This window comes from Neodiprion virginianus, chromosome 2 (assembly GCF_021901495.1).
Source record: "Neodiprion virginianus isolate iyNeoVirg1 chromosome 2, iyNeoVirg1.1, whole genome shotgun sequence".
In the NCBI taxonomy this organism is placed as follows: Eukaryota; Metazoa; Arthropoda; class Insecta; order Hymenoptera; family Diprionidae; genus Neodiprion; species Neodiprion virginianus.
The window spans coordinates 21,217,185-21,232,431 of NC_060878.1; the positions used below are offsets into that span (position 1 = coordinate 21,217,185).

Sequence of the window (15,247 nt, forward strand, 5' to 3'; positions counted from 1 at the left end):
ATGACACCAACGTCTCCACTACTCACCATCGAGGCGTGTAAGGTACGAAGAAAAACGATTAAGGCTCAACTTACCAGATCCAAGAATTTCGTGGAATCGGCGGAAAATTCGCAGTCCTTTGACCGCTTAGAAGTCCGCATGGAGGGGATGGAGAAATATTTTAAAGAATTCCACGAAGTACAAACCATGTTAGAATTACAACAACCGGAAGAAGATCACGAATCGTTCCGAATGGAAATCGAAAACAATTATTATGACGCGACGGCTCGCGCGAGAGCACTCATACGTGCATGCAACCCACCAACTACACAGCGGTCTACAGAAAGTCGCGAGAGTCCAAACCCTTTTAGTTTTCGGGGTCAGGAACATAGACATAAAAGGCTTCCTCAACTCAACCCACCGACATTTGACGGGCAGTTAGAATCGTGGGCGACTTTCAAAACGCGATTCATGTCCATGATTAATCGAAACGATGATTTATCAGACTCGGAAAAGCTAGAGTACCTACAGTCGGCTTTAACGGGCAAGGCAGCCAAGGTAATTAACTCCTTAGAGGCTACGGAAGCCAACTATCGTGATGCATGGGATTTATTAATTTCAAAATATGACAATACTCGGAAAACAATTTTGCGACATTGGAATATATTAGAGAATCTCGAGCCTCTGAAAAATGAAAATGCGGATGCAATAGAAGACCTCGTAGACACCATTCAACAGCATCTTCGATCCCTCAAGGGACTCAACCAAGAAGTCGACAAATGGGATTGTGTGATACTCTCTCTCATCATGAGAAAAATTAGTAAACCCTTAACGCGGCAATGGGAGTTAACGTTGGAGGACAATAAACTTCCGTCGTATCAATCATTGATACAATTTCTAATTAAGCACGCGAATTGTTCCGAACCAAAACCAACCCAAACAACGCCGGGCAGGCAAGGGCAAAAAACATTACTCGCGGGTGGCAAGTTGTCAACCGCAGGCAGCAAGAGTACGCATCAGACCTTTTCCACCACCACCAACGAGGCATGGAAATGTTCGATGTGTCAAGAGAAGCATGCAATATATCAGTGCACGAAATTCCTAGATCTTTCGATTGAAGATCGCATCAAGGCAGCGTCGCGCGAATCATTGTGCCTCAATTGTTTGCGAGGAACACATAAAACAAGGTCATGTACCTCCAAGGGGCGGTGTCGTGAATGCCATAAGCAACATTATACGACGGTTCATCGCGTAATCGTTGACACACCGACCACGGAAGAAGCATGACTACCTGAGGCTCCGACAAGGGAGACCGAAGCAGGTATGAGCTTCGTCGTCAATACCTCGGTCCGTAAACTTATGGTGACTGCAATGGTCAACGCGACCGATCGTCATAAAACACACGTACCTTGCCGAGCTCTCATCGACACATGCTCTACCGCTAACTTCGTCACCGAAGACTTCGCTGCTACGTTACGATTACCACGAAAACGATGCAACCTATCGGTCGGGACCCTTAACGGCCTTGCCACACAGAGCCAAGGACGTGTCACGATCATGATAAGTTCACGTTACAACAATTACAGCAGGACATTGGATTTCCTTACTGTATCCCGCATTGCGTCACTCGTGCCTGATACGCAAATCGAGCGGGAAGTAATACCAATCCCTCCAAATATCAATCTGGCCGATCCCGGCTTTCATAAACCGGCACCCGTTCAAATGCTCATTAGCGCAGGGCCGGCATTATCTCTCCTGTCAATCGGGCAGATCAATTTATCCTCACCTGGCGGGCCAGATCTTTACTTACAAAAAACGCAACTTGGATGGGTCATTGGGGGTAATGTGGCTCCTGCCATTAAACCACAACCGGATTTTAGATGTTATCTATCCGAAATTCCACCAGACATCTCTGCGTTTTGGGAAATCGACGAAGGTCCTTCCAACGAACATTTATCTAAGGAGGAACAAGCCTGCGAAGATCATTTCTCGGCCACTGTGAGCCGAAACGAGGAAGGCCGATACATCGTCGCATTGCCGTTTAAGGCCAATAACAAGCTTCTCGGGAAGTCACGCGAAGTCGCTCTGAAACGTTTCTATAGTTTAGAACGAACATTCAAGAACAACCCAGAATTGCGCAAAAATTACTCCGCGATCATTCGCGAGTATTTAAACTTGGGGTTCCTGTCAAGGGTTTATGATGCCCGGGAAGAAGGGTTTTACCTGCCCCACCACGCAGTCGTCAAGGCAACAAGCCTTACGACAAAAACTCGAATCGTCTTCGATGGATCAGCTGCGTCCACTACGGGTGTCTCTCTTAACCAGACATTAATGGTTGGCCCGACAATCCAAGCTGATCTTTTTACAATCTTATTGCGCTTTCGGACCCACAACTATGTATTGACTGGTGATATTGAAAAGATGTACCTTCAAGTACAAGTGCGGCCCGAAGACCGTAAATATCAAAGAATTCTGTGGCGTGACGAGCAAGGTCAAATAAACACTTATGAGCTGAACACAGTCACCTTTGGCCTATCAGCCTCTCCGTTTCTGGCCATACGAAGCTTGCATCAACTCGCAATGGACGAAGCGGAACAATTTCCCTTGGCAGCAGACATCCTCCGACGGGACTTATACGTCGACGACCTGCTCACGGGAGCTCCGACCCTCGAAGAAGCGACCAGAATTAGAGACGAAATTATTGCTCTATTGCATCGAGGCAAATTCAACTTGCGACAGTGCGCGTCCAATTCGACTGAACTCCTGTGCGATCTGACGGATCAGTCGATCAATTTACAACTACAATCCAGCGATGACAAAACATTGAAGACTTTAGGTATTTATTGGAACTCACAGCAAGACGCCATCATTTACACTGTGAAGAAAATGGCGATTCCCAATAAGACTACAAAAAGAATTATTCTTTCCGAAGTCGCGAAAATCTTCGATCCTCTGGGACTGCTCCAACCTGTCATTGTTACGGCTAAACTTATCATGCAGCAATTATGGAAACTGGAGCTGGCTTGGGATGAAACGCTACCCGCCAATATTCACACTGCATGGGTCGATTTCTCGTCACATCTTTCCGAGTTACACAACCTGACATTCAGGCGGAAAATATTATCCAGCAATTCCGAACAAATACAACTCCATGGCTTTTGCGATGCTAGCGAAAAGGCATATGGAGCTTGTATATATTTGCGATCAACAAACTCTTCAGGAGAAGTGTACTCTCAACTTGTCTGCGCGAAATCAAGAGTCGCTCCAATGAAAAAGGTACAAACGATACCCCGTCTCGAACTTTGCGCGGCTAAGCTGCTAACAACCCTCTATAAAACCGTTATGGAGGCGCTCAATGTACGAATGGATCGGTCGATATTCTGGACTGATTCTACGATTGTACAGCACTGGATCTATACATCCCCCCATAAATTAAAAACATTTGTCGCGAATCGAATTGCCGAAATACGACAAGCTACAAATCCGGACGATTGGAGACACGTGCGATCGCACGAGAACCCTGCCGATCAATTATCCAGGGGTCAATCGCCGGAAGAATTTTTACGAAACAATCTCTGGAGAACGGGTCCATCCTGGTTAAAGGAAGAAGAAAGCACATGGCCGAACTTCAAGATTCAAATTCCAACACTGGACGAGGAAATGAGAAAGGACTCGTGCTTCACCGTTGCCGTCAACAACCACGAAATTCTCGAGCGATATTCTTCGATTGGCAAATTACGACGGATACTATCGTATTGTTTACGAATGAAAAAGTATAATCGATTTAAGGGCATTCCTACCGTTCAAGAGATCCGACAAACTAATCAACGGATAATCAAATTGGTTCAATCTAGCAGCTTCATGCAAGAAATCCACGATCTACAGAACGGAAAACCCCTCAACTCGAAAAGTCGGTTGCTATCACTCAGTCCATTCCTCGACGAAGCCGGAATTTTACGTGTCGGAGGACGACTGCGACACGCAGACATATCACACAATCAACGTCATCCTATTTTACTTCCAAAGTCGAATCATATAACCAACCTCATTATTGAAAACGGCCATCAATCTCATGGCCATGCAGGCGTCCAGTCTACTTTATACAGCCTGAGACAACGTTACTGGGTAATTGACGGACGAAATCAGGTTCGCAAAATGATACTTCGATGTGTAAAATGTATGCGAGCAAAGCCACCAACCATAAACTATATTATGGGGCAACTACCGAAAGGCCGGGTTACAGAAGCACGACCATTCAGCAACGTTGGGGTGGATTATTGCGGTCCATTCTACATGAAGGAAAAACGATTCCGAAATCGAGCCCGAGTCAAAATATACGTCGCGGTTTTCGTGTGTCTCGTAGTCAAGGCTGTTCATCTCGAAGTCGTCAGCGACATGACTTCTGAAGGCTTCATCGCTGCTCTTCGCCGTTTTGTAGCTCGACGTGGAAAACCTTCGATCATCAGCTCGGACAACGGGTCGAACTTTGTGGGAGCAAAAACCGAAATCGAAGACATTCAGAGGTTACTTGGTTCAAACGAACATAACACCAAGGTGCATGACTTCTTATTGGAAAAGGAGATCAAGTGGAAATTTATCCCTCCGTCATCACCACACTTCGGTGGCATCTGGGAAGCAGCGGTCAAATCTTTTAAGCACCATCTGAGACGGATCCTCGGAAATGTTCTTCTCTGCTTTGAAGATTTCAACACTCTCGTAGTTGAGATCGAGAGTATTTTAAATTCGAGACCGTGAACCCCTTTATCCTCGGATCCTAACGACCCCTTAGCTCTTACTCCTGGTCACTTCCTGATTGGCGAACCCATGACTAGCCTGCCTGAGATTGATTTCAGCACAACACCATCCAACCGTCTATCCACCTGGAAACACGTACAGAAACTCAGGCGAGATTTCTGGTCAAGATGGCATAAGGAATATGTCAATGAGCTCAATGTTCGACATAAATGGAACAGGGGAGACCACACCGTCGACGTTGGATCTGTTGTCGTCATTAAAAACGATAATCTTCCACCATTACAATGGCACTTGGGTCGCGTCACCGCAGCACATCCGGGAGCAGACGGCATCATCCGGACCGTCCAGGTTAAAACGGCGACTGGGACCTTTGATCGAAGCATTAAAAAATTGGCACCACTGCCCATTGAGAATATTGAAAGGACAATCGCGTCTACGAGCAGTGAAAACTCTAAAACGATTATGTAAACTAACTGCTAACAATGTTGTTTTTCTTGTTTGATCGGTAACCCTCTCAACAGGGGGAGTATGTTGCGTACCAAGCAGCATTTAGACTAAATAGACTATAGTTAGCATAATATAGTTTGTAAGGTCTTTCAATGATTTCTGTGTATATCCAAATGTTCACCCGATGGACGGTCAGATGCGAAACATGCTTTCGTACCTGACCGCAATAAACGAAGGCCATAAAACCTTCGTCTGATAAGCTGGCACCCTCTATCCAACAACTTCCACTTTTTGGTCTGCGTGCCAGCTGTCAGCAATATAGTTTTATTATAGAGTGCATCTACGCACATTTTTTATGTTCTTGGCATGTTCACCAGATTTGCCATCTGGCAATTTAAATTACCACTCTTCCGTGATTGGCGATCTCTGGACTTCCTTCTTGGGGTTTCCGGTCCGCTTGACCAATCATCGGTCTGATACTATTCGAATCATGAAGTGAGCGTCAACGCCTTCTTCTCTAAGGATCTCGAAATTGTCAATCACGGAAGTCAGTCTAGCAACAACCACAGAACGAGTAACATCACATCCAAGATTTGACTTAGTAACTTCTTTAACGTCACATCGACTATTTGACTAATTAACTTCTTCATCCTTCTAAACTTCGGTGTAACAACCATATACGTGAATAAAGCGTTAAGTTTTTCAAAATAAAGCACCGCGCAATATTAAGTTGGCGCGCGGGTTCCCGTTTGGCGTGGCATCCCCTTTTCTCCACCAAAGGGGTGACGAGACTTACACCCTCGTCAGGTATCGTACCAACGTCGCGAGGAGACGGGACAGAATCATGTACAAAAACTTCATATATATTATTTTATTTGCTGTATTCCTGAAACATAACCTAAAATTAAATAACATAATACAGCCTTAAATAAATAATTTGCATGGTTTTTATATATTAATTTAGAATGGGGAAAGGAAAGGTAGAAGATCTCAACTGTGTCACCAAACGGCATCGCCAGCGGCTTCGTAAAGCAGAAATTGAAAAAATTAAAACAAATTTCACTGCTGCAAAATCTTCAACTGTAGTGAGACAGTCGTCGGAGCTTTTTTCCTGTAAGCCGGAAGATGAGCAGCCTGATTCGCATGAACTACACTGAGAGAAATGAAGTTTAGAATTCTGATACCCAATGCTCAATTCTATCGACATACGCTTTGCGCATATGACTTCGTACAAAAGAAATAGAGAATAATGATTTTAGTATGGCAATATTTACAAATGACATAAATCGCTAGTCACGTTTGGCATTACATAATGTAACACTCGGAAGGTGTACCATTCTTTGCAGTGTTTGAAACCTAATATAGTATGGTAGTAAATACTAACAAGTCGAACAGTAACTCATGTTTTACGCATTAATTAGTTTTGCTACTGATTGTGGCATATTTTGCATTAGCAATCATAATTTTCAAAACTCGGAATCCCATTATGTGCTCCTTTATGACACGTATCAGATTCTATGCTGGTATGGGTACGATTCTGGTATACATGGCGAGAGGTAACCGATAGTGAATAGTAATTTGGCCAGTGTGAAGCACTGACTACGATACTGTATGGCAATTCTTGACTATTCTTGGATTGCGCGATACATGTATAAGGCCATTTTAATGCCCAAGTGATACAAGCATTGTTAATCTTCACTAGGCGTCTGCTACAACGCTGCATGGCAATTTCTGCTGTTCGCAGGATAGTAAATAGTACAAAAGTAGCGAACCAGTCTAGTCAATAAGCACTTTTTTACGATTTTCAATTACAGTTCTCCTAAAAATATGGTTGAGTTGTCATTCGATTCAGAATAGCATCTTGAAACGTTTTGAGAACATTCAAGATCCGCAACAAAAAATTACAAATGTTGTAAACAATTAAGTAACAACAAAGGGTTTTCGTTTTTCGAGAATATTACGAAAACTATTGCAGATATCGCAAATGTAAACAAAGATTCATAAAGAGCAAGAAATTTCCTACAGGAAAGTCTAAACTTCCGGAACTCTACCACCAATATTTATCATTTCAATCTGGAGGTAGAAATAGGGCTGAAAACGGACGATGTGATGATCGTCCGCTCGGCACGATTCGCTTATATTTACAACAAAAAATCTTTCAACCCATTAAATATGAATATGCAGAGACGAAAAAAATTCAGGTAGCATTAAGACACATAAATGAACAATAATCCGTAAAAAAACAATTTTCCCTGATTTTTCAATTAATCATTCTCTTGTTAATCAAGTCGTTTTTTATAATTTGTGAATCAACATAAAAACCCTTGTCATTTTCAAACTAAGACCAGAAAATTTTTTTAACCTTTGGAATTCTTTCTTCAAAGGGTTTGAAGGAGATCCCCATTTGTAAACTATTTCAATTTCGATTTTTCATGTTTTAATCAAAAATTTAAAGAATGGAAATGTTTAAAAATCGAACAGAGTTACCAAAAAAACTTTTTTTCAAAATGTTTCGATTATTTCAGTTTCTAATCATTGAAAAATATACAAAAATGATTACAAATTTTTTTTACTTTGATTGTTTGAAATATTGTTATAATCAAGTGCATTGCTTATGAGATTATCGAAAATTTGTTTTTGACGATTAGATAGTCGATAAAAGCAATGATTTTTAGGAAAAAATTCTTTCATAAAACAAATTCGATATAATTTTAAAACGCATTTTTTAAATAACACCTTTTCTTCGTCGCTGAAAATTAATGCTAAGAAACCATTATTTCTTTAAAAACCATTATTACCAGTGCTCTTTCATATTTGGACAAAAAACTTTTTTTTGTCCATATCCTTATTGTTCGTTTAATAAACAATCCTCTTATAAAAGAAGATTTGTTACGAAATCTTGAAGTTCGAGTTATTTCTAAAGCTGCTATAAACTTATTTTGATTGGCTTTCGATGTCGTGTTCGGAGTTTGTTTATGTGCGTATTTCAGATCGTAGAAAAAAGTGAGAAACAATTGCAGCTCATCCGATCACGATCGTGTCAGATACATTTATTTAGCGACGCGACGAAATCTCGAAGTTCGAGTTATTTCTGAAGCTGCTATAGACTTATTTTGATTGGCTGTCAATGTCGTGTTCGGAGTTTGTTTATGTGCGTATTTCAGATCGTAGAAAAAAGTAAGAAACAATTGCAGCTCATCCGATCGCGATCGTGTCAGATACATTTATTTAGCGACGCGATCATGTCAAATAAATTTATTTAGCGACAAGAGTGAATAAGTGACGGAGAAATTTAGTAGGAGCGATTTTAGTCGAGCGAGGAACTCGATGCGTTAACGGCGGATGATAATACAACGTAAGTATTTTAGTTTTCTTTTTTCATATGTCACACCTCATTTTGGGAATCATAAATTCTTTCTGCCACATGGTTACCATATCAGCCACAGCGAATTTTATGAACAAAAAAATCGCAGACTATGGTCGATCTTTTCATTCCATTTCTCCTTTTATTATGCATTTATAGAATTATCATGGGCTATGTGGATGGCATCCACAGCATACGGTTCGTCGGTGTGGCGGAAAAACCGTTGTCACCATATCACCGACAGCGAATTTTATCAACAAAAAAATTGCAGACTATGGTCGATCTTTTTCATTCCATTTATCCTTTTATTATGCATTTATAGAATTATCATGGGCTATGCGGATGGCATCGAGAGCATACGGTTCGTCGGTGTGGCGAAAAAACCGTTGTTCAAATTCACTTTGAACAACGGTGATGGTAAACGTGTACGAGTAGTGGCATGGAATGATAAAGCTACGCTGTACGAGTTCAGTATTTCACCTCGAATCGCTAGTATAATACCAATAGTTTTTATATCAAATAGTAATTATAAAATAAATAATGATGAGTGATTAACTAAAAATGAAGTTTCTTCCATAGATAGTTCGGGTTTCTCGAGGACTGGTAATTCCGATTAAGCATGACTATTACAAAGCTTCTGATGATATAATTCCGTCTGAACTATTTATCCGCCCACGCACAAAGATCGAATTATTTCGCAAACATGAAATTGAAGGCATGAATAAATCTGGAATGATATTTCAGAACGTCGAGCTAAAATCCATCGCAGACTCAAGTGGCAATATATGTTTGTACCATTTCAATAATTATTATTTTCTTTCAATATATGCAATTAAAATTCTTCGGATATTATTTTTAATAAATTACTAGAGGCTTCGCCCCTGCGCGCTTCGCGCCTCACTATTTCCTTACGCATTGTCTAGTAGACAGGCGAATTCCTTCATGTTGATTTGATGACAAGTCTGCACTTGCTGTCCACTTCAATTCCTTCTGTGCTTACTTTTCTTTTTTTCATCAATCGAAGCTTCCATTCGTTGATTGAAAATTGGTGTTCCTTCTCTATTGATATCGATCTATCTCCTTGACTTGCTGAATTATTTTTGCTACCGCTCTGCCCGTTATTCTCCAAAATCATCTTCTTTATATTATTTTTTTCTCTATATTTGTGTTGCTGTTCACTCCGCAAAACACCTCTTTCTCTTGTGGTTAACATAGATCCTGGTCGTCCTCTTGCCTGGTTATAGGAATATTTGTTTATTATTATTCTCGGGCTTATTTGGTTATTCGCACTTACAATTTTATTTTCCTTTTTCTTTTGTGATACGTCCGACCATCCACCGTCTCCATCGCCTTGTCTGCTGGTTGAAACTCCTCCTTTCTGTTCGTTTATTGAAAAGCCAGTATGATATTTTTTGTTCGCTTCCCTATATTTTCGCTGCTGTTCTCGTCGTCTAATTTTTCGCTCTTCTATGTCCATCACATTGGTTGGTCGTCCTCTTGATTTATTTTCCAAATCAATAATCACAATCGATTCTTCTAATTCTTCAACACCCTTCGTTGAATTATTTTTACTACCGCTCTGCCGGTTATTCTCCAAAATCACCTTCTTTACATTATTTTTTTCTCTATATTTGTGTTGCTGTTCATTCCGCAAAACACCTCCTTCTCTTGTGGCCAACATCGATCCTGGTCGTCCTCTTACCTGGTCATACGAACATTTTATGGATATTATTCTATGGCTTATTTGGTTCTTCGCACTTACGATTTTATTTTCCTCTTTCTTTTGTAATATTTCCGACCATCCACCATCTTCATCGCCTTGTCTGCTGCTTGAAACTCCTTCTTTCTCCACTGTCATCGTAAATCCTGGCTGTCCTTTTGACTGTTTGGTGATATATTTAGATTTACTATTATTTGATTGTTACTTTTCATACTTATTACTCACTATCTGAATTTTATTTTGGTACTGCAAGACATCAAAGTGTCCACTGTCTCCGTCGCCGGTGAAGAGTAGCGAGAATTGTGTTTCATTTTGTGATCCGATCCGGTGTGGATGAATTTGTTCTTCGCGATACACGGTCAAACATATCTCAAAAATGTCCGCAGCTGCATATATTGCATTTTTATTCATATGTGATTTGTAATCACCAGGTGACCTAATCACAGCACCGTTTGACTCATTACCTGTAATAAAACCCGCAAACGTAGACCAATTATCCACTATATTTGAAACGATACTCAGTCTCACCTCTGCGTGTCGATCTTGAGTGCCGTTTACACAATACGCCAACGCGCGAAAAAGACAATTCCCGTCGGGAATCATCTTGATAATTTTCGTTTGCATGTTCATTTTTTGCCCGTCAGAAACAGATACCTATAAAGATATTTGTCAAAGACTGTCATAAACAGCCGATGACAGCTGTCAAAGGGCTTGCTAGATGCTTTTTGTTTTGTTTTCGGGATCTCACCCCACCGCCAACTTCATGCGTATACTATTGTTATTATAATCTTTTTTTTACTATTGTTATTATAATCTTTTTCTACGTTCATTTGTTTGAAACTTTTTCATTAGATAGAGAGATTAACGTTCGTAGGTGTTAAAGGGTACATCAAAGTTCCATTCGTGGACCAAAAAACTGGACACGCTACCCATGGCTCAGGAGCTATCACCGCTGGGACCTTCAAACTAAATGTTAATATTGCACAGTATTTACACGATGATGCAATGGTTGAAGGGGTCCATATTGAAGTTGAGGGTACACTGAAGGAAGATAAATGTTCGTAATATTTCATTCGTATCTGTCAGTTTTTCCATAAGAGGCTTGTGAATCAATGTCGGCGAATTTTCATTGTAGATGGCTCTGAATTTCTACAAGCTCAAGATATGGGAGATCTCAAGATACTCAATGATCAGGTGATGTAACCTGCTAATCTGAGAAAAGGATTCAGAAGGTCATTGAAAAGGTCATTGAAAGTTGATGAAGGTGATAAAGAGAATTCGCATAAAAAGGTGGGTAATAATAATAATGGCATATTTATAATATCTTTATAGTAATTATTTGAGTAGTTTTTAATGGAAATAGCTTAGATATTTTTTGGCATGGTTTGTGAACATAAAAAATCTAATTTCTTGATGTGATCATTTTTCTGATGGAAAAGGTTGCGATTGAAGACTGCATGAATGATTTGCTGGAGAGTACTCTCAATAAAAATGGTAATAATAATAAAATGATTATTTTTGAACTATATAGAATATTCATAACGTATCATGCGGTTTCAAATCTCATATTGTCGTGAATTTGCTTACTCTTTATTACAGAAGGAGTATTGCAGCACATAATTGAATGATTCCTCAAAGCGAAGATGTGTTCGTGCGAAGATGCAAAGACGTGTATGCGAAGATTGAACAAGACATGTACTACGATTATTCAATACATCGATATTATATTAAAAGAATTCTTCGATGTTCCTTAAAGAATTTCAATCTGAGCGATGTTCTTTCAAGAGTTTGATGTTAACGATGTGTTCCTTGAAGAGTTTGAATGTTTGAATCATGACTAAATTTTCTGAGTTTTGTAAGAATCTAATAAGAAATACCCGACTTTATATTTCCCAACGATGTGCGGTCATTTGTGTATTAAAGACCACAAATTGTTTGAATGCCATTATTTGTTGTGACCCTCAAGCAATGCTCAATCGATGAAGCCCTCCCAACACGAAAATTATTTACAAATAAAGATGGAAAAAGTTACAAAAGGTGAAATTGGGGGGGCCAGGTTCTTGGTTTTTTTGATCAATTGGGGCTGGCTCTGCGTTGTCAGGCGACTTAATCATACGGCCATGTATAGAATCGGTAACATTTATAGACAGGCTGGATTTTCACGGGGCGGCGGATGACGTTTCGTGAAAATACATCGGCGGCGGTGGCAAGACGCTGCCCAACAAACGCAGCCGTAGTTGACCGCATGGTTCAGCAGTGGATCCCATTATTGTTGATATTCGCTTGCGATTCGAGAGCTGCGATCCGTTGAGAACGTCTTCATCATTGCCGGTTATCACTACAAGGCTAGTACACGAGAGAAGGCAAATTGTGATCCAAGATGAAAGAATACTCAAATTTTTGTTTCATTATTCTGTAATTGAGGGCATGGGTGGAATAACTGTATGATTGAGCAGAGTAATTTTGATGATATTGTTCTTTTTGGAATTGCGTAAAAGTGATAATTGCTCGAAGACCCTACAAGTAGTGTATATATGCCAGTTCTGGACCACACAATGGCGCGCTCCCCCCTAGCTCCCCCCTAACCCTAGCCGCCCCCCCTACGTTGACCATTTTTGCGGTTTGCACGCACGCACGCACGCACACACGCACACACACACACACACACACACACACACACACACACACACAGACACACACCTGCGGCAGAAGAGAAACTGCTACCAGGCGCGTCTCCATGGGAATTGGAGAACGCTCGCTGTCCTTGGATGATACTAGGAGACTGAGTCTCTTAGTTAACAGGGTACAGAGGGTAGGGGCTAAATAAAATACTCCCCCGTGAAACAAACTCCCCTTAAAAAGGGTTGGTCATACCACCTGACCTCAAGAGGGCAGGTCATCCCATCTGACGCTGCAACAAGAAGATCGTTCTCTGCTGTGACCCACCGGGAGTGTCCGGAACCTGTATCGTAGTTTCCGACGATACCGGCTAAGGCTGATGTGAGCTTGCTCTGCCGAGGTGTAAGTTATAGCAGTAGTTCAGGAGCCAGCCACTTCGGGCCTTGATCAGGAAGTACGCAGTGAGTGATAGAGATCGGAATCTTCACCGCCTCGAGCGAGTCTAGTCCGTCCGTGTATTCCGGGACTGGCTAAGTGTCGACTAGGCCTCAGGGAACTAGGGTAGGAGTACTACTATCTCCGAGGGTATACCCGTTCCTAGTTATGACAACCCGCTCCTCTCCGTACGATGCGCTGGTAATATTAAAAGGATATGAGTAATATAAAGGAAACAAACATGAGTGAGAACGGGTTACACGCCCAACAAGCAGCGATTGAAGCAGGCGCTGAGATGAAGAGGACGCAAGCACTGGAACGCCTCGAAACGCTGACCAGCGAATTGCATGAGTTTGTCAAATCAAAGGTCAACATCCACAAGGAGATAAAGAGCAAGACGACCAGTGTAGTCACCGCCCTTCGCAGATTTAAAACACTGGACGAAGAGTGGCAGTCGTCTCGACGACTCACTCCTCGTCTTACTCCGGAGAAAAACAGTCCACCTGCTGTGGAGATTGAAGGAGAATCAATGGACACCGGATGCGATGGTGACGGTGAATCTGTTGCTGAAGAAACAAGTGGAAGTGTCATCAAGTCTATCAAGAGAAAAAACCGAAACTCCCCGGGCTTAACAGATAACAGAATGACAAAGAAGAAGGACTTGAAACCAAGTCCTCTCAAAAACCTGACGAAGCAGAATGCTGAGAAAAAAGACGCGAATGTTTGGACAGATGTCCAAACGAAGAAAGAGAAAAGGAGGCTAGCCAAAGAGCAGCTCCTAAAAGAGTCTCTAAAGAAGACCAGGCCGGAGCCTAAGCGGAAAAAACCGCACAAATGGATCAGGCCTGACGCGCTGATCATCCGCCCAGCAGACAAGGCGAAGTATGCCGAGATATTGCGGCGTATTAAACAGGACGTTCCTGAAGACCAGGTCCGTGATACGGTCGACAAAGTACACAAGACCAACGCCGGAGACATGTTGATTACGCTCTCGAGGAAGAGCACCGACAAAGGCCAAGCCTTACAGAAGGCCATTGCGGGCATCCTCCAAGAAGACGCCAAAGTAGTCTGCAAAGGGCCACAGGAGACAATCGAGATTCGAGACATCGATGACACCACGACGAAGGAAGATATCCAGGCCGCCCTGAAACCGGAAGCTGGCGAGATACCACTAGAGGCAATAAAGATCCGTAATGCCTTTAGAGGTACGCAGATGGCTACAGTGACGCTACCAGCGACAGCAGCACGAAAACTACTGGATGGAAACGGCAAGATCCGAATCGGTTGGGTTAACTGCCGAATAAGAGCGACGATGAGACCGGTTCAATGTTATAAATGTTGGCACTTCGGGCACATTGGATCCCAGTGTAAGGGCAAAGTTGACCGGTCTAAGCACTGCATAAGATGCGGAGAAGAAGGACACAAAATTGCGGACTGTAAAAATCCAGCCAAATGTGTATTATGCGCTGAGAAGAATAGCGAAGAAGTTGCTGCTCACCATGCCGGCACATATAGATGCCCGGTATTCCAAGAGGCGCTTCAGAAGAAGACAAGCAAGAAATAATGAAGATATTACAGCTCAACCTCAATCATTGTGAGACTGCGCATGACCTGCTTATGCAGACCGTGCGTCAACTACAGCCAGACTTAGTACTAATAGCAGAGCCGTACAGACACCTGAATAACCAACCTTGGGAATCTGACAGCACCACCAAAGCTGTCATCTGGTCCTGTGGCAAATTTCCTTTCCAGAGCGTAGTGAGCAATAATAGCAACGGCTTTGTAGCAGCATCTGTTAACGGTATCCGCTTTTATAGCTGCTATGCACCACCTAGCCTCTCTATTGCTGATTTCACAGAATTCCTGGATCGACTTACTGAGGATGCAAAGCAGTACTACCCAGTAGCAATAGCCGGAGACTTCAACTC

At 41.9% G+C, this 15,247-nt stretch overlaps 3 protein-coding genes across 3 annotated transcripts; all 3 read left to right on the plus strand.

The window, feature by feature from the left end:
• On the plus strand, nucleotides 1–1,266 carry LOC124297765 (uncharacterized). The gene has a single exon (XM_046749075.1). The coding sequence runs from the start codon at nucleotides 1–3 to the stop codon at nucleotides 1,264–1,266; it is 1,266 nt and encodes a 421-aa protein (XP_046605031.1).
• Nucleotides 1,267–1,302: 36 nt separating this feature from the next.
• On the plus strand, nucleotides 1,303–11,468 carry LOC124297767 (uncharacterized). Its single transcript, XM_046749076.1, has 5 exons — nucleotides 1,303–4,730; nucleotides 4,833–5,198; nucleotides 8,868–8,976; nucleotides 11,118–11,301; nucleotides 11,401–11,468. The coding sequence occupies exons 1-5, from the start codon at nucleotides 1,303–1,305 to the stop codon at nucleotides 11,466–11,468; spliced, it is 4,155 nt and encodes a 1,384-aa protein (XP_046605032.1).
• A 2,068-nt stretch (nucleotides 11,469–13,536) lies between these two features.
• LOC124297768 (uncharacterized) lies at nucleotides 13,537–14,883 on the plus strand. Its single transcript, XM_046749077.1, has one exon. It carries the CDS (start codon nucleotides 13,537–13,539, stop codon nucleotides 14,881–14,883), a length of 1,347 nt encoding a protein of 448 aa, XP_046605033.1.
• The last annotated feature ends 364 nt before the right edge of the window (nucleotides 14,884–15,247 follow it).